Raw genomic sequence first — 20695 nt, forward strand, 5'->3', positions numbered from 1 at the left:
CTGAATTCTGTGTCTAAGATTTCTAAGACCCCACTGTTCTATTGTTTAATTATATTATAATTAATTATATTATAGTTAATTGCATTATAGCACTCCAATTAAGGACTTTAAAAGTTGAAATATACACTGTTATCTTGGAATCACACAATTTTGTAGTGAGAAGGATAGAGATATTCTTTTTATTTTATAGGGGAGAAAAGTTAGTCCAGATAGCTATTTCTCAAACTAGTGCTTTTTCCTCCTGTATCATTAACTGTATCATGTTTAAAGGTCTAGGTTCTCCTTTCTAATGAGTTTTTTTGCCATCATTATACTTTTTTTAATGCCCCATAATATTTAGAAAAGTATTAGGGATATAAAGCATCCAATAAAGATGTTAGTTAATCATCAATCTCAAATTCTATTAAAAATAAATACTCCAATGAATCTATAACCTCAGCAGTCTGGATACCACCTTCCAATGACACAAGATCAAGACTCTTCCATACCAATGACCCATCTCCTCCTATAAATTTGCCATAGGTAATCTACCCAAAGTGCTATGGATTTGCCTCACTTTTTCTGGACATCTTGAGGAAATCAATAGAACATTTGGGTTAACTACATGTACTCTGCCACATGACCACTCCACCTTCTTTTTTGATCAAAAATATTTGAAGTTCTTTATTTTGTTACATGTTGCAGTTAGGTCACATCCACCATGGCTAAACCCATTTTGCAGATGTTGAAATTGGGTGCTCACATTCACCTGTTAGAGCCCTCATTCTAATCTACATCTTCTGATTCTTAAGAACAATACTCTTTCCACTCTTCCATACTGCTTCTCAATATAACAAGAATTTATATAGTGCTTTATGGTTTACAGAGCACTTCCCTCACAACAACCCCAAGACAAAGGTAATAAATATAATTCTCATTTAATTGAAAAGGAGACTAAGGTTCAATTTATAACCTCACTACTCTCTTGTGTAAAATAATCACTTTTAATCTTTGAAGACTATTGTGTACCATAATTTATACCTATACTACAATACCAATAGAATATTGGTTTTAAACAATCAGTCTTTGTTCCTGAGAGAAGTTTGTGGAAACTTTGCAGTTTCCTGAAGATAACAGCTTACTGAAGGGAGTTTGGGATACCTTGGACCTTTTACCGAGTTGTACTTAATGCTAGCATAGTATTTTGCTTTTGTTTCTTTTGTCTTTTTTTTCATTTAGAAACTGGGTCTCCCTATCTTGTCTAGGTTGGAAATATAGGTACTATCATGGGCCTGATCCCATTATTGATGAGCACTGGGAGCTTTGACTTGCTCTGTTTTAGAGCTAGATTGGTTCACGTCTCCTCAGGTTCCCTTCCTGTCCTGCTTCTGGAGTTCATTGTATTGATGCAGAAGGCCTGTTGTACACCAGAGCTCAACAGATCTACCAATCTCAGCTTCCCCAATAACTGGGCCTATGTCTCCACATCCAATCATTTTATTTGTCTAGGATTTAGGCTTCTCACTTATAAGAGGTCTGCCTACATGATCTCAAAGTTATCTCCCCTTTCTAGATCCAACGTCTAAAACTAGAAATCAATAATTTTAGGCTACCCCAAATCACAAAATCACTCCATTTTATCTAGATAGGGCTGGTCTTAAGTATTAAGATGGTTACATTGGCCTGTCTTCAGGGGAATCTGCCTTAAGAGGGCAATCTTTTGCCTAGTGGTTCTTGTTGCAAGTACCAAATAAGGAATAATGAATAGCCAAATTGCACCTAGCACACATTACTTTGGCCACCTTGGACAAATTACTTAACCTCTGCCTCAATTTCCTCATCTGCGAAATGGGGTTGTGGAGCAGCTCATGACACAGTAAATAGGGTGCCAGGCCTAAAGTCAGGAAGTCATTTTTCTGAGTTCAAAGGTGACTTCAGAAACTTAACAGCTGTGTGATTTGAGAAGTCATTTAACCGTCTGCCTCAGTTTTCTCACTTGTCAAATAAGCTGAAGAAGAAAATGGCAAACTATTCTAGTATTTTTTCCAAAAAAACAAAACAAAACAAAACAAAAAACCAAACAGGGTCACAAAGAATCATGACTGAAATGACTGAACTTGGAGCTGTTGTGAAGATCAAATGAAATAATAAATATGAAGTGCCTGATGCAGTGTAAATACCTAATAAATGCTAGCTGTTATTGCTAATTCTTAAGAAAGGAATGTAGCATGTTCTCCCTCTCCCATTACTAGGAATTTAAAGCTTGAGGGTAATTTTTTTTTTTTTTCTTTAGAGGGAAGAAGGGTAGGACAGAAACAAAAGAGTTACTTTTATCTCAAAATCCACCGCTACCCATTTTTCTTTTTAAAGGTAACATAATAACAATTCACATTTATGAGATCATTATAAGTTGTGTAAAGTGCACTTTTTTACAGTATCCCTGTGATGTAAGTAGCTCAAGTATTATTGTGTCTACATTACATAGGAGAAAACTGAGGTTCATTATGACTCCTTAACTTGTTCAAATGCACACTGCAAGTGACAGTTATAATTGGATTTTCTGAATCCAAGACCGATACTCTTCCCACAATAGCATTGTAAGTTAAAATCACACTCTTCTATTAGCCAAAAAGAAACATCACTTTCTCCTTCCTATGGAAGAAAGTGACAAGAAAGTGACAAAAAAAAGGAAAGAAAAAAAAACCCAGCATAACATAAAAAAATCCCTGCCTAAACAAAGGATGTTATAAATAATTCTATAGTGAGTAACTCAGATTAACAGACTAAAACCACAATTGTACTTGTAATGATTATAATTTGCAAACAAATTATACCTTGTACTTGCAAGGGTTTATGCTTTCCAAATACCTTTCACATACACTTACTTAATCCAGTATTGAGTCAACCAGAATACATTTATTAAAGGCTTCCCAAAGGAATTGCTTAATTCTCATTTACATTTTATATATAGTAAGAAGAATGCACAGAATAGTTAAATAATGTGCCCTAGGTCATACAATTTGATTATGACTGTTTATCTGGATCAAATTCAAGGCTCATTCTACCTCCAAGATCTGACTTGTGCCTTTTATAAATAATTGGAAGTTATATTAAATTCAGCTATGGATTTAAATTATATCACATCAAGGTAGAGTTTTAACTCTTCTCATCTTCCTTCTCCCACCACCAAAAAAAGGGGGGGAGGGAGAAAGGGGGGGAGAAACAGGATAATATTCACAATATACCTCAGTTGAATGGTATACTTCCTGCTTCCCTCCCTCACCCATAACAATATAGTCTCATTTTTTTAGTCTAACTGAAATGAAATCTGTGTGAAAACAGCATAACCATCATCCCACGCCTTCTACAGGAAGCCTTTCCCAGCCCCCTTTAATTCTAGTGCCTTCCCTCTTTTAATTATTTCCTATTTATGTTATAAATAGTTTAGTTTGTACATAATTGTTTGCTTATTGTCTCCCCCATTGGATTATGGGCTCTTTTAGGTCAGGGACTATCTTTTGTAAATTTTTTTTGTAGCAGGGATAGGGAAAGGGGAATTGGGGTAATGCCCAGTACTTACACACATTGTACAAAGCAGGTAGTCAGATTTGAAGAAATGATGCAATCTAGTTTCTAAAAAATTCATTGTAGAATGAGTGTTACAGATCATGGAGAGTGTGATTTTGTGATAGAAATAATCAGACTATGAAGAATCATTAAAGCTGTCTGGTATCAAAGGAGAAATCAAATGACAGCTCACAGAAGCAATATGACTAATTATAATCAGTTAATCTGCCAGGATGTAAAATCAAAGTGTTCATGCAAAACCTGTGAACACCTAAACCCTCAGGATAGAATCTTCTGAAACAATCTACCACTGATTAAGTCAATTTACTCTAAAACAAGTATTACATATAATCTAAGCTTTCCACATTTAAATGTCAGCCTCCTCTCTTCTTTTTGTTGTAACTTTCTGAAAAGAATAATTTCATATATTTCTGTAGCATTACATTTTGCAAAACGTTATTCATAACAATTATGAAGTAGGTAGTAAAATTATAAATACTTATATTTTACAAATGAAGAACCTAAGGCCACAGAATCAGAAATGTAAAGCTCAAAGAGAAATCACCCAATCTTATTTTATATAAGAGAAAATTTGAGCCCAAAGAGGTTGAATTATTTACCCACTATCACAAGAGAAACTTAGATCTTCTGACTCTAAATACAGCAGCCTTTCTACTACATTGTACAAGACTAATCAATAATTCAACAACGAGCACTTATAAAGAGCTTACAAGCATGATAGGCCAAGAGAAAGCATTTTTCTGGTTTTAATCAGAACACCACATAGTTCTAGAGATCATCTTTAGAAATTCCACTTCCCTTTGGATGTAAATCTAGGTATAGAACAGTGCAAATAGTTTCATATTTTCCCCTCCCTTATCCCCACATCCCACACCCCAAACCCCCACCTAACTTGCCTGGCCACATTAGATTGAATTTAAAAATTTTAAAACAAAAATTCATTGAATAATACAAATCTTGATTACAGTATAATGATAGTATTCCCTATTCTCTCAACAAATAGGACCAAAGGGACCACAATCTAGTACTGAAGAGCACTTAAGCATTGCATCAGGAAGAGTAAAGGCAGTTGCCAAGTGTGGTAAACCAGACAAATGACAAAGTCATTAATTCAATCTTTACTCATTTGGAATTCTCAATACTATAAAAAATATAATCATTTAACTTGGGTCTGTCTATTGTTTATGTCTGTACTACTGATTTAAAAAAAAAAAAATCGGAGCTTACCTAGCAAAGGTATTTTACTTCCATAATTGGGATCTCATTAATGTGGGTGTTCCTATATCATTGCAGACTGCTAATCATTTATTCCTTCTCATATTTTGTGATAATTGTCCCTTTTCCCCCAATTAATCTTATATAGAAGATGTCACGGTATTATTGATACGATAATCTCTTTAAGAAACTCTAAAAGCATTTGTTTATAGGTAACCAACGTGGCCTTGCTATAAATTTATATATATATATACATATACATATATATATATATATATACACACACACACACACTATTTTTATTCATTAATTTAAATTCCCTAAGAACCAGTATTAGATTACAGCCTAGTTCTGCACACTGTAGGTAGATGTATTAAAATATTATTATGTATTAAATGTACTAAAATATACAAAAATACATTCTTGATAAATATGCTGCCAGAGCCTCTCAGCAATTCCTTGAATTTGTCTTGAAATTTAATAATGTCTGAAATGGGCAAAAATTTTAAGATCTGACAGAAAACATAAGACTGCATTCCTCGAGAACAAACATTTCTTCACCACACTACAAAAGAAATGAAAATTTGTCTTTGCCCAGTCCCTACTAAATGAAGAAAAGTGGCTATTATCACATCTAACCTAAGCACATTTTGTTAATAATCACATTAACTAGCAAAATCAAGAGAAAATACAGAAGGTGGCAATCCCATCAACTTGTTAACAGCAAGCATATTTAGCAATATATCACCCTTCAAAACTATTCCTACAAGGACATAGTGTCAAAACAACCAGGGAGTTTAAAATGCTGAAAGCCCTAGATTCCCATCAGCAAAGTACCCACCCTGGGATAGAGAAAACTTACAATCTTGCATAAAAGTCACAGAATTCCTTGTAGACTTTTATGTCACTTTGCCTATGCTGCAGTTTGGACACAGCCTTCTCGCCTTCATTCCCATCAGCATCGTGGACATCATTAATTACAGTCTGTGGGATTTCTTCGTTTTCTGGAATGACAAAGGGGTGTACCCTGCCTGGGAATGCCATTCTGAAGCAGTAACTTATCTGAGAGCTCTGATACTCTGTTACAGAAAACTGCAGAGTACATACACCAGCGAGAGAAAACAGTGTACAGGACTTCCCCCCTGATTCCCAGCAATGGGATTCACTTCCACTGTTTACACGTCAGTTAGGCAGGCTTTATAAGGGCTTCACAGAAGCTTCAAGTTAAGAGCCCAGAGGCATAGCAGACAGGATGACAAGGTATGATTTACTTGGGCTTGCTGGAAGCCCTACACAGCAAGCAAGCATTCCACCAGAGGAAGGGAGGGAGGGCAGCCCTCACTATTATGGACCATGAACATTCTAGTCCAGTGAAGTATTTTCTGACCAATCAAGGCTTGCTGTGTCTCTGTCTCTCTCTAACTCTCCCCCATACACAAAATAGATTTATTTCCAAATTCTGAAAATATTGTTTGTGTGTGTGTGTGTGTGTGTGTGTGTGTGTGTGTGTGTGTGTGTAAACCACTAGAATCTAAACTCAAAGAGAAACAGGGATTACTAAACCATACCTAAGGATTCCTACAGGCCACATATTGACACAGAAAACCATATATCAACATTATCTATGTTTTACTGTATTGCTCCTTAATCACAAAGTAAGATAGTTTGAAATTTAGAGAAAAGAAGACTACTATACCTGTCTTCTTTGTTTTTTCACTTGCATTTTCCCCCTACAACTTTGCCTATGATTGTATCCTCGCAAGGCTCACAATCAATATTTTTTAATAATTTAGAATTATCTCTAGGCTTCCATCCCAAAGGCTCCATAAGCAGCCAATATGGGGGCAATTTTGTAGTCAATGACTTGGTCCACTCCTACACATACCAGTCCTTGACTTTCTTCCTTTATCATAGAGACTTCTTTTAGTTTTTTGTGCATCATTTCAATTTGCCCCACACAAAGGCTCATTAGGTTAGAAATGATTAGGTTAGTTTGTCAGCACTCTTTTAAGTTATCATTTTTCCAGATCTAAATTCTTACTACCTTCTTTCTTTCTAAATGATACATAAAATGTCTGAATTTTGTCAGAGATGCGAAAAAACAAAAATTATGAGACAAAGATTTATTTCTACAAAGAGACTCCCATGATTTACAAAAGGATACATATACACACATCTCCTATACTGTATGCATTTATTTACATGCACACATTAGTACTATCTGCAACATATATCATAGTTTGGATACTTATTTGTACAAAATGAACATTTGAGCCACCTTGCCCCATCACTTGGCATATATTCAAGAAATGCAAAATTATTTTAATATTACTGAGCAAAAACATAATTATAATAGCAAATAGACTATGAAATATAGCACTCCTAAATCCAAATGTAAATGTTTCATAATAATTCATTCTCCTATATAACTTTCCTGCAATCAATTTGATAATTTAAAGTTTACCACCTAAAGAAGAAATAAATTGAAATAGCAAAGATATTTAGGTTTGTTGTTAGTGGGTAATTGGAGAAGGATCTCTGATTTAGGAACTACTAGAGTTGGAGTCATTAAGACCTAACTTGAAATCTCACTTCAAGATATTTATTATCTGTATGATCCCAGGCAAGTAACTTAATCTTTTTTTTTTTTTTTTGAAGCATTAACCATCAAAAAGAAATTACATTTTATTTATCTTTCTGTCTATCTTAGCACTCAGCAAGACACTTTGTTAAAATGAACTGAATTACTAGATGAGAAAAAAAGACATTACACCTATTGTAGAATAATAGCTTATACTTATTAAGAGGCTTTAATATTTGTAAAGCAATTTACAAATCCATTTGTCCCTCATAACAACCAGCACTTAACACACAGTAGGTGACTAATAAATGTTTATTGATTAGTTGAGGATTGATTGAAAAAGTAAAAATTGTAAAAATTACTGTTCTCATTTTATATAGGAAGAAATAAAAGATCATAAGAATTAAGACAATTTCCCTATTCATACAAGACTCAGTTTCCTCATCTATCAAATGGGGGCATTAACATTAGAATTAACCTTATATGACTGTTATGGGAATCAAATACATATTTAAATCATTATATAAATGTCAATTGTCGTTCTCATCCTCATTATTACTAGGGCAAGTGAAAATCTGAAATTTAGCATGTGGCTCATAAAAAAAAATTACTGTAACATTAAAAAATAAAATAGATTCTGTCTTTGACTTAAGAAAGACTACAAAATATATTCACTTGTGAGCAAAATATTTATATAAGAAAGGCAAGTTATCACAAGCCATTCATAAGATAACAGATTTTCAGGCAGAAGTAACTTTGGGGTAATATAGACCAACATTTTCTTTTTGCAAAAAAGACAACTGTGATATAGAAATTAAATGACTTGCTTTAGATCATAAAGCAGGTGGAAGAACAAGAATTTGAATCCAAGCCCTCTGACTTTAAAGACAATGCCCCTCCCTACAGCAGTGATAATAATCCAATAATTCTTTAATACACATAAAAATTAAAGATAGATTAAGGAAATAGTAATTTAGTTTGATTTAGGCTGGATCATACTATGAAGGAGGAGTAGGAATGGCTAGAGAGTTTAGTTAAACTGGAGAAAGCCTTGAATGCCAAGTCTTTACAACTGACTAGTTAAACTTTAATTAAGTTTAATTTAGTTTAATCTTTTTTTGATGAGGGAAGTGATATGACCAAATCTATAAGTTAGGAAAATTTCTCTGAAGGCTTTCATTATACAACATAGGAGACATATCAGAAAGTTGAGAATGGAAGCCTGGAAAAAGTCAACAAATGACTGGTCTGGAACCTGGATGTTTGGGAAGATGTTAGTGCCATCAACAAAAAATAGTGAAAGTCAAGAGAAACAGAATAAGCTTTTGAGCATCATAAAGGGATTTGGTTTGGGACATATTGAGTTTGGGATGCCATCAGAGTATCAATAGAAAGATAGATATGTGATGGAAATGTTAGGGGATATGGAAGCTAGGGGTACATTTGGGAACTGTCCACATAGATGGGATAGTTGAAGCCATGGAATGGATGAGATTACACAAGTCAAAGATCTGAGGAATAAAGAAGATAACAAAGGATAGAACCTTAGGGAAGAACCATAGAAAGGAAGTAAAGAAAAGGAGAAAAGCCAGCATGAAGGATTACTCATAATTTAGAAGCTCCTTTATAAAAACTATATATAAAAAAAAAAACTATATTAAAAAAGTGTCTAAGAAAAAAATACTGTTGTTCACATTACTTATCCTTATTTTTTATTCTTCTTATTGCTTATAAATTATTCACATAATAATTTAGGGACCTGCATACACACCCATCATTTTGATATGAAAATATGCAAGGTCCTAAAGTCAGCCTTCAAGAAGTTTACATCTCTACATAGGGAGAAAAATCATCCATACATGACACGACCAAAGAAGGCAGCTAGGTGGCGCAGTGGACAGAGAGCTTGGAATCAGAAAGACATCTTCCTGAAGGTTCCAATTTGAGCTCAGACACTTACAAGTCACTTAATCCTGTTAGAACGTAATCAGTTCATTTGTAAAAATTAGCTGGAGAAGCAAATGGCAAACCACTCTAATACATTTGCCGAGAAAACTCCCAACGAAGTTCTGAAGAGTCAGACAAACTGAGCAAAAACAGCACTAAATGAAAGTGCAGGATAGTGGAGCTCCAATGATCTTAAAAGGGCTAAGGTTTCTCACATCCTGCATAAGAAAGGACTGTAACATTATATGACCCTACTCTTCTCAAAAGCCTATAATAGTGGATAATTTAGTCAAATAATCACTCATTTCATCTAGATACCAAGGATCAGAACTAAAGGAATTTTTATTTATTTTTTTTAATTTTCAACATTCTTTTTTTTTCAACATTCATTTTTATAAGATTTTGATTTCCATATTTTTTTCTTCCCTCCCTTTTTCTACCCACTTCCCAAGACAATTTAATATAGGTCATACACGTACAGACATATTAAACATATTTCCACATTAGTCTTGTTGTGAAAGAAAAATTAGAACAAAAGGGGAAAAATCACAAGAAAAAAATTAAAAAAAAAAAAAAGTGAAAATAGTATGCTTCGATCTGTATTCAGTCTCCATAGTTCCTTCTCTGGATGTGAAAAGCATTTCTATCATGAGTCTTTTAGAACAATCTTAGATCACTGTATTTCTGAAAAAAGCTAAGTCTCAAAATTGATCATCACATGTTGCTATCACTTTGTACAATGTTCTCTTGCTCACTGATTCAGTATCAGTTCATGTAAGTCCAGGTTTTTCTGAAATTCTCCTGCTCATCAATTTTTATAGAAGAGTATTCCATTATATTCATATCATAATTTTTTCAGCCATTTCCCAACTGATGGGCATCCCATCATCTTCTAACTCCTTGCTATCACAAAAAGAGCTGCTGTAAACATTTTTTGTACATATGAGGCCAAAGGAATGGTTTTTTTAAAAGAGTCTAAATATTTGAGTTATTTTCAACAGGGCAAAGAAAATGAGGGAGTATTTAAGGTCATGTCAATAACAGTTGCTGAAATTCAAATTTTCAAATCCAAGCATTTTGTTATTTTAAAAGCATTTGTTGGCACCTAATAAAATCAGTTAAGGAAAAAAAAAACATAAACAAGCTTTGGGGGAATAATTAATTCTGAAAGAAATATTTATTTCAAGTCACTTGATTTACAATATTACTACCAGAAGCAGTACAATCAAACCAACAGCTAATAATGCAAGGGTGAGGATTGGGGGAAACGGTTATAAAGAGAACTGCCATGTTGGGCTGTCATATTTTTGCTTTAGCAGAAAGTAGCAGTTGCATCAGGTAGGCTCTTTAGGATCACTGAATCTAAATTCTTAAGCTGAGTTTCACTGAGGTTCTAAAGATTGGGTCAATAAGAGTTCTGCCCAAGAGTAACTTAAATTGACATATTTAATACATCTAATCTTTATTTGTTGAATTGGGTTTGAATCCAGATTGAGCCCATACAACAAAATATAAAACATTTAAATTGATAAGTATATGCATACCTGATAATTTGAGCAGGATAAGAATACTCATAGCTAGAAAGATAAATGTTTACTATAGGAAGTGGCATGTGAGTTGAATTTTTAAGGAACTGAAGGATTCTAAGAAGCAAAGGTAAGAGGATTATATTCCAGCTGAAACAATCTGTACAAAGTTAAAGAGAAAGAAGATGTAATGTCCAGTTTGAGAAAGAGAAAGTCACTCAGTCCATCTATAAAAGGTAAAATCCATGAAGAAGAGTAGTAAAGAATTCTGGAAGAGTTAAGTGAAGCCAGATTGGGCAAGGTTTTAAATGTTTGTTCAACAGGCAATAGGGATTAAATGAAAGTTCTTGAGCAAGAAAATAGTAATGTAGTAAAACTTACTCTTTAGGACAATTATTTTGACAACTGTCTGGAAGATAGAAGAAAGAATCCCAGAATTTAAGAATGAGAATGGTGCTCCATACTCAACTTGTTCAACTTGTACCTAAACACAAATTCACTCCTCCTACAATATAACTGGTCCTCGCTTGATGGCATCAGGGCTTAGTAGGATAGGACCCTAGCCCTGAAGTCAAGAGGATCCAAATTCAAATCTGACCTCACACACTTACAAACCCTGGACAAGTCCTTAACCCCAAAATCACCTCTTCTTGCCCCTGGCTTCTGAGAATCAATTTACTTTCTCAAGTTATTATTCTACTTCTGCAAAGTTTTCCCCACTGGTTCAAGTTCAAGTTCAAATCTAATCCTTTCTTCTATAGGAGAATTGCCTTTAATTATATGAAGACCTAAATAATTCCTTTAACTGATCATCAAATGGAATAAATTCAAAGATCTTTCTTTGATTATCTTCCTTTAGTATTCTTTTGCTCTTCACCAAACTTGTTAAAATATCTATATGGTATTTGGGAAATTTTTTTTTTTCTTGGATTGGCTGTAGATGTTTTTCTTTCATTGTCAATGGGCAAGAGAATTGGGAAGGAAGAAAAGATAACGTATTTTTCAGTTGGCATAAATATAATTTTTAAAAAAAGAAGGTAGTGTTTGAACTGTCTTGAAGGAAAAGTGTTTTTAAGAGGTAGTATAGAAAAGTCAGTTCATTACAGGCCAGAACAAAAATACAAGGAGGAAATATGGGAATATTCCTGGTAAGAAACAGTAAAGTCAGTTCAGATGGATCTATTATCTAGATGAAAGTTTCCTGATCTCTACAACTGCTGGTATCCTCCCTTCCAACTATCTTGCAGTAACAACAAGCAATATCATCAGTAAACATTTATAAAGCATCCACTATGTGTCAGAAACCATGCTAGATTCTGGGAATATAAAGAAAAACAATTCCTATTCCTGCAGTCTAATGGGGAAGACCACATGAAAACAACTATATACAAACAAGACAGAAATAGGATAAATTGGAGATAATCAAAAGAAAAAAAAGTATTAGCAGTGGAGGGGGTGAGAGTAGGGAGGAACAGAGAACCTAGTATTTACTCTTTTTATTTTCATTCTATGTGTAAGAGATAGAATGTAAGCTCTTTGAAAGTAGGGATTATCTCATACCTCATATTTACATCAATATCTACCATGGTTGATAAACCATGGTAGGCATTTAATAGGTATTGATTGTTTGCTTGACAATTTGATAATACAACCAAAGTCAACAATCATTTTAAGTACTTATTATGTGCCAGACACTAACCTATGTACTAGGGACTCTAAGGTAACTAAGGCAAAATCAGGGTTTCTGCCCTCAAGGAGCTTCCATTCCAATGGAAGACACAATATGCAAAAAAAAAAAAAACTTATAGAAGGAAATTCCCTTCAAGAATAGTTATTACCTAGAAAGTACTATCCACAAACAGAGAGAACTATAGAGACTGAATGTGGATCAAAGCATACATAATATTTTCACCTTTTTGTGGTGGTGGTGATTGTTTGCTTATTTTTTTCCTTCCTCATTTTTTCCCCTTTTGATCTGATTTTTCTTGCACAGCATGAGGAATATGGAAATATGTTTAGAAGAAATGCACATATTTAACCTATATTGGATTGCTTGCTGTTTTGGGAAGGGGAGAGTTGGGGAAAGAGGGAGAAAATTTTGGGACAAAAGATTTTGCAAAGGTGAATGTTGAAAATTGTTCTTCCATGTATTTGGAAAAAGAAAATACTATTAAAAAAATAAAAGGACAGGTATCACCTTAACTCAGAAGCAGCTTTTTAATAAATGGCACCATTTATTAAAATGCCCCTAAAAAGCACTGGCTGAATTATTCAGCAGGATCTAAGTGCATCTCTACTAAGTACTTCATCTAGCAGGTTTTAAAACCCAGCTCAATTGCTTTAGGTAGCTGCCTATAAAATGAGGGTGTGTGGATGTAGAAGGCTGAGGGGTGGAGGGGAGGAAAGGAAGGGACTCTTATATAGGCAAAGGCATTAAGTGTCCAGCAAAATGTTTTATTTTATTCCACAAATAGATATGCATCATACTCAGATCTCTGAACTAGGTACTTGGCAATAACAGCTGCCGTTGGGCAATGTAATTGCACTGCTGGAACCAAACTAGATGTCTTGCTCCAGCTCAAAGGCTTCTGTGTCATTTTGTGCAGTCCAAAGTGACAAAATATGCCTGCTAAGTTTCTGTATGGCCAGACTGAACATTTTCAATGTGATTTTCAAACCCACTCAAATGGAAAGTTTAATCTTGAACTTCCCCAGACAGCTCAAAACAGAAGTAACATGACATGCAAATAAAGATACTGCAACTGGAAAATTCTCCCTTATTTCCCAAGTTCTAGTATTATGCTGTTTTTTCTTTCCACAGACAATAAGAGAAAGCATTTGGCCAGCAAGGAGATCTTAAGATTCAATTAGTGTACATTTTTGCCCTTTTTTTGTCCTAAAATGATTTCCAAATCATAAGCAAAAAAAAAAGTCTTCTTTCTCTCTAAAGGGATTGAAGGTTAGGAATATTTTCCTCTTTCATAACATTTCTTCAAAAGTTCAAAATGATGAAAATTATTTTTAAAACAGTATTATTCCTGATAAAGTTGATTATTAATCATCATTTTCAGAGCATGGCAATGCTTTGACAAAAACAAAAAAATCAAAAACTCCAATATAATAGAAAACTGGTTTAAGGAAGTGAGTAGGCAAGTTCTTTACTTGATCAACAAAATTTGGTAATATTCCTTTCCCTGACAAAAAGGAGAGTGTAGCAAAATCCTTATATGTAATAAGGATTACTATTCTTTAGAAAAACAAAACAAGGGGGCAGCTAGGTAGTGCAGTGGATAGAGCACCAGCCTTGAATTCAGGAAGACCCGAGTTTAAATCTGGTCTCAGACACTTAACACTTCCTAGCTGTGTGACCCTGGGCAAGTCACTTAACCCCAGCCTCAGGGGAAAAAAAAAAAACAAAAACAAAAACAAAAAATACAACTTAGCTTGCTTGCTGCCTATTGGGGGGGGGGGGGGGCTTTACACAGTAATTTTACGAACTTTACAAAAATTTACAAAGGTGAATGTTGAAAACTATCTTTGCATGTATTTGGAAAAAATAAAAAGCTATTAAAATTTTTAAAAATTTAAAAAGCTTTGTTTAAAATCTTTCCCTGTTCTTCTAAGTCATAACCCCTGTTCTAATTTCACTGTTTTCTTTCTTCAATCTTGACCTTATAGTCATTAGTTTTTTCAAGGGACTTTTTCTCTACCCTTGGATTCCTCACTCCTATCCACAGTGTTCCTACCCGGCTAATTCTCAACCATGGATCATCCCTTCACCAGCTGCCTTCTCTATATCTGCTTCTAAGTCAATGGGTAATGTTGAATAGCAGGTTACTTGATTGCACAAATTGAAGTCACTTATAATATAGTAGTTGTGGTTAGCTAATCATAACTGGGCCATCCCCACTGCATGACACACATTCTCTTACCTTTAATTTATGCCCTACCATACTGCAGAGTGGTTATATATGCCAAATTATTTTCTTTTGTCCCAATCCCATTCCTCTCTCCCTCATTTCCCCTCTCCCTGACTATAACCTGTTCCCTTTATTGAGAAAAATAATGGTCACTGAGCATGAGATTTCATTTTTCTTTCATTTTCCATCCTCTATATGTTCTCACCACCCTTTCCTCTAAGGTCAGTGGATAAAATCATCTATGTCTTTATCAGGATTAACTAATCTTTTTACTTGCTTTATATTCTTGGTCTCATCCTTTTCCACTTTTCCTGGAACCTTGCTCCACTGATCATTCTGACCAACCTCCCGTTTCTTTTTAATTTCTCCTTTTTTATTGAATTATTCCGTACTACCTACAACTCAGAACTTTGCTGACTTAAAAACTCATCAAATATCCAAATTCACTTCTTTCTTTGATTCTGACACTTTTTTCACTTATCCTATCTCATCTTCCCTTCATGGCAATATGGAGGTAGGAGTTGTTATCCCATTTTACAGTTGAGGAAGCAAACAGGTTAACTGACTTGCCTAAGGTTGCAAAGTTATTAAATAACTAAGACTAGATTTGAACTCAGATATTACTGATTCCAGGCTCAACACTCCCTCACTGAGAACTTTTCTATTTATGTTTCTTAAGCTCCCTAACCTTAGGGTTTGATTATCTTCAACCTGCTTTAACCTGTCTGCCAAAACGATTTACCTATGTGTGACTGCTGTGCATGTTACAACTTCTTGGAGCCACAGGTTGAGAATTAGATGGTTCAGGTGGACACCAAAGGTGAAAAGTAGCCCTGTAAAGAGCCTGACAGTCCTCACCCCAGAGGTACTAGTCTTCCCTGAACACATCTGACCAAAGCTTTCAATGAGCACAAATACCATACATCAGCTAGTGCTCTGGTGGGACATTCTTCGATCTGAAAAGGCTACAAGCCAAAACCAAAGTGGATGGAGTATTGGTGCATGATTTTTTTGTTTGCAGATGATTGTGCATCAATGCAACCTTTGAAGCTGAGATGCAATAAAATATTGATCGATTCTCTATTGCTTGTGCTAACAATTAACATCATGAAAACACAGGTAACTCCATCAGCCAGCACCACACCATCCATATGTGGAACCATCAGTTATAGCAAATGAAGAAGTTTTGAATATTGTGGATAATAAATTCAGTATATTTTCCAGAGATGTACACATTGATAAATGACACAAGTCTTGCCAGAGCTAGCTCAATATTTGGGAGGCTCCAAAGGAAAGTCTAGGAGATAAAGAGGTATTAGACTGACTACCAAACTGAAGGTTTACAGTGCCATTGTGCAGACCTTATTGCTCTGAAACCTGGACAGTATACCAATATCATGCCGGGAAACTGAATCACTTTGGAAAATTCTGAAGAACAGATGGAAGGATAAGATACCAGACATTGGGGTCTTTTCTTGAACTAAATTGCCAAGTATTCAAACTCTACTTCAATGAGCACAACTCTGTTGGGTTGATTATGCTGTTTCAGTGTCAAATTTATGCTTGCCAAAGAGAGAGCTCCAAAAATGGAGAATTCACATAGGGCAAGAACTCACAAGATAGTTAGAAAAAGAGATACAAGGATACTCTCAAGGTCTCTCAAGAACTTTAGAATTGATTGTATGAACATGGAAAATACTGGCACAGAAGCTCCCAATATGGCATGCCTTCATCAGAGAAGGTGCTGTGCTCTATGAGCAAAGCAGAATTGAATTAGCTCAGAAGAAACACAAGATGTGCAAAGTTAGACAATCCACCCCAAGTGTTCATAAGGACTATTCGTGTCTAACCTCTGGCAGAGCTTGTAGTGGTATGATCAGCCACAGTTGAACACATTAACTTGACTCTAACATAGTGATGTCGTTTTGGTCCCCTTTGAGAACAAGGGACAACAATCAGCCAACCAGCCCTGTGTCCTCATGCTGATAAATCCAAAATCTTTACTCTTTCCAATGAACTCTAGTCATATCACTCCAAATGCCTTGAGGGGCAACTCCATCTGTATCTCAAACATAAATCCTATATTAAATTTATTTTTTCTCCTAAGTTTACTGTTTCCATTTCTGGTGATAGCAATATAATTTTCAGTCAACTAGACTAGAAATCTTGGCTTCCTGCCTATCTTGGAATCCTGCCCCAACCTATCCAATCAGTGGATTCTAACAATCAATCTTAGCTATTTCTTAAACAAAGCTTTCTCACTCTGTGTCAACATCTTAGTTCAAGTCCTTGGATCACTTCTGACCTTGAACTATCCTTCTCCCAGGTGGTCTCTTTGCTTTTAGTTCAGGGATTCTTAAATTTTTTGTGTCATGGGTTTCTTTAGAAGTCTGGTGAAAACTATGCATGATTCCCTTTTCAGAAAAAAAAAAATCTCTTAAAGAATCACAACTAGAAAGAAATGATAAGTTTCAATGAGAATTTAGGAGAAAAACAAAATATGATTTTTCCCCTCCCATCTAAATTCACAAGTGTGATAAAATCTAACCATTGGCTGTCAGGTTAAAAATCTTATTCTAATTTCTTCCTTTCTGTTTTTAAAATTTAGGCACAAACATTTTTTGGCCCACAGTTGCCATAATAAATTTCTCAGAGTACTAGTTCATCCATGTCACTTTTCCCTACTCAAATATAAACCTCTCAGCCTGACATTTTGGGCCTCTTCCATGCTATTCCTAATCTAACTTTCCTAACTGTGTTTCACCTGCACCCTAGGTTCTAGCCAGATTATAACTATTAGAGTCATCTTGAACTTTCTTGCCTCATGATGTTCATTTAGGTTTTTCTTTTATGCCTTAATCATTGTTCACTTTTTGTAACCCCAACTCTTGTACAATGTTTAATGCATTGTTGTTTTTAGTCATGACTGAATCTCCATGACCCCATATGGGGTCTTGACAAAGATACTGGAGTAGTTTGCCATTTCCTTCTCCAACTCATTAACAGATGAAGAAACTGAGACAATCAGTTAAATGTCTGAGGTTGAATTTGAACTCAGGAAGATGAGTCTTCTGACTTTAAGCACAGCACTTATCCATTTGCCATGTAGCTGTCATTTGTGCATAGTCAGGGATTAAAAATAATTACTGAGTGATTGGGTACTTTCTTTAGGGACCCAGATTATAGCTCCTCCTTATCTTCGTAGGCTATTTGTTGAGTTGCTTTGCTGACCAAAAATAAAATGATGACCTGGTGGCCATCTTCATGATGGATGAGTCTCTCTGAACATGGATGACCAATCTGGTTCTTTGAGAACAGACATAGGGTCTGTCTGTCACCAGGTCCATAATTAAAACATTTCCATGTGGTAGGAGCTGCTAAGCCTGTTAAGCTCAGTGACATAAACTTAAGAACTTAATATTACCACTATGCCACAATGAGGCAATAGAGTAGAGATTTCACAGAAGCTACAGAGCCACCTGTTATTACTACTGAAAACCTATATTACTGCCATATACATATCAGAGTGGTACACTAGCTGCTAAAGCTGCTTGAAATATGCTTTCTGCTTATTCTACATCTCCATTTATATCATGTGATCCCTGTCCCAAAAATCCAAATGAGGTCATTAAGTGCTGGACACAAGGGAAAAACAAAAACGTGACATAAAGACTCAAGTGCAGGATTTGGAATCATGATGTCTCAATTTGAATGCTCTGTGTCAGATCCTTACTACTGTGTGATCACATCAAAGTCTACTTTATTCAAGAGCCTCAGTGAGCCTTGTCTGTAAAACGGAGATAGTAACATTTCTTTTACTTACTTACTTATCTCATGAGGTTGTTAAGAAGAAGACACTTTGCAAACCTTACATTGTTATATATAAATGTGAGTCATTACTTTTATAGTTACAGAATTTTTAGAGTGTGAGGAACTCAAGATAACACATGGCCCAATCCCTTCATAAAATAGGGAAAAGTAGGGGCCAGGGAAGTTACATGATTTGACTTGCATCACACAAACTGGAGGAGTAAGAACCAATCAAAGCATGCTCTTTATTATGTGATTACTCAGTTACAGGGTATATACTAATGACAATAATTAAAACAATAGTTGATATGGGAATAGCATTTCTCACTTCTCTACAAAAAACACTTCTCACAACTACTGTCAGATGATTCTTCCTATTTTATGGATGAGAAAATGAATGCTCAGAGGAGATTGAATGACTTGCTTAAAATGACCAAAAATTCAGTATTGATATAGGTTTAAGTAGCAGAAAAGAGACCATTGATCTTTATAGATCCTAATAGATCCCTCCTATCTGTGTAATATTATCTATGCTTTACTGTACTTTTATTTATTTTGTAAAATATTTCCCAATTACATTTTGACCTTATTAGAGTGTTGCTTCATGTTTGATACCTCTGGTCTTTGTTGTTGTTTTTCATAAAACCTTTAGCTTTATTTATAAGTTCAATAGTTTTCCTACTTTCAATTTTATTAATCTCTTCTTTGATTTTCAGAATTTCTTTTTCTTTTTTTTTTTTTTTTTTTGATTTTCAGAATTTCTAATTTGGTATTTAATTTGCACTTTGATACCTCTGGTCTAAAGGATACATTTGCTATCCCTTCAATCCCTCTTGCCTTTTCCACCTATCCTAAGCCACACATATTCTTTAAAGGCCTAATTCAAACATTCTAGGAGAGTAACAGCCAATACTCTTTAATTTAATCAGCCCGGGCTTACACCAGACTTATTTTGTTCTCTGTTCCATTTGTATCTGATGTCCCCCAAAAGAGAAACCAAGCTCCTTAAGGGTAGGGGGTGAATTTTATAATCTTTATATCCCAGTGAGTCAGTCTAACAATGGGCTAAAAATGTAGCAAGAGAGATTATGAACAATGGGTGGGAGTTACAGGGAGGCAGATTTTACCTTAATGTAAAGAAAAACTTTTCAATAATCAATAAGCTCCTCATAAGTGGAATAGGTTATTTGTGATGATAATAGATTCCCAGTCACTGGAAGTCTTTCAGCAGAGACTAGATGACTATGACGATTTCTCTGGAGTATTCTAAAGAGGAATTTCAGCAATAGGTTGGACTAGATGAAGTCCTCTTCAATTCAGGGATTCTGTGAATTGAATCTTTTGTAAAAGTTTTCTGACAATAGCAAAGGAAAATACCAATGGAGAGGACAAAAAGAGGCCTTTTCACATTTGATGAAATCAGCAAGGTTTTCAGTTGTACAACACTAAGGAATACCTCTATCCCAAAGCAATGCAGCAAGCTCTCAGAGTCAGCAACCACCTTTCTGGGTTGGTAAGTTGACAAGGGATACAGAAAGGCAGTAAGCAGCTTTTGAACTTGGTGCTCTTCAGCATGAATTCTCTCTACTGGACAAGTAATGCAATTCATTTAAATAGCAAACACACTGTATTTGTATAACATAACTGATTCCCAGAGATATTGCATAAAAGTTAATGATAATCACTTAATCAGAGAATCTAGGTTAAGTAAACATTATTACTATCACTTCCTATTTTTGTTTGTTTGCTGAGGCAATTGAGGTTAAGTGACTTGCCCAGGGTCATACAGTGTCTGAGACCAGGTTTAAACTCAGGTTCTCCTGACTCCAGGGCTGGTGCTCTATTGACTGCACCACCTAGCTGCCCCTGCTTCCTATTTTTTAAAAAATTCACACATTTTCTTTTAACAGATATTTCCTAACAAACCATCTTATAATATATATCGTGGGGAGACACAACTTGTTGATTGTTAATAGGAAAGAAGGGTCCTTTAATTATTGCAGTGTGATGCTAAAGTTGACTTTTCTTTGGGCCGAATTTTGATGTCTTTTTTTTTTTTTTTTTTTGCCTTAAATAATGGTGTATATGGGGGGGGGGGGAAGAAAGGAGTGCCTCTGTTTTCTTCTCTG

General features: G+C 35.0%; 1 protein-coding gene across 6 annotated transcripts in view; it reads right to left on the reverse strand.

Moving 5' to 3' along the window:
- LIMS1 (LIM zinc finger domain containing 1) overlaps window positions 1-20695 on the reverse strand; it is a 200385-nt gene that overhangs the window by 33505 nt on the left and 146185 nt on the right. The window contains exon 1 of one of the 6 annotated variants that reach the window (XM_074299644.1): window positions 5645-5960. The exons of 4 other annotated variants lie outside the window; for them this stretch is intronic. In XM_074299644.1, the coding sequence (XP_074155745.1) occupies window positions 5645-5826 (182 nt within the window). In that variant the 5' untranslated portion in view covers window positions 5827-5960. Of the gene's footprint in view, window positions 1-5644; window positions 5988-20695 lie in introns of those variants that run through there. One more of the 6 variants, XM_074299650.1, reaches the window with a different exon arrangement.

The sequence above is a fragment of the Sminthopsis crassicaudata genome, chromosome 3 (assembly GCF_048593235.1).
Source record: "Sminthopsis crassicaudata isolate SCR6 chromosome 3, ASM4859323v1, whole genome shotgun sequence".
NCBI lineage: Eukaryota > Metazoa > Chordata > Mammalia > Dasyuromorphia > Dasyuridae > Sminthopsis > Sminthopsis crassicaudata.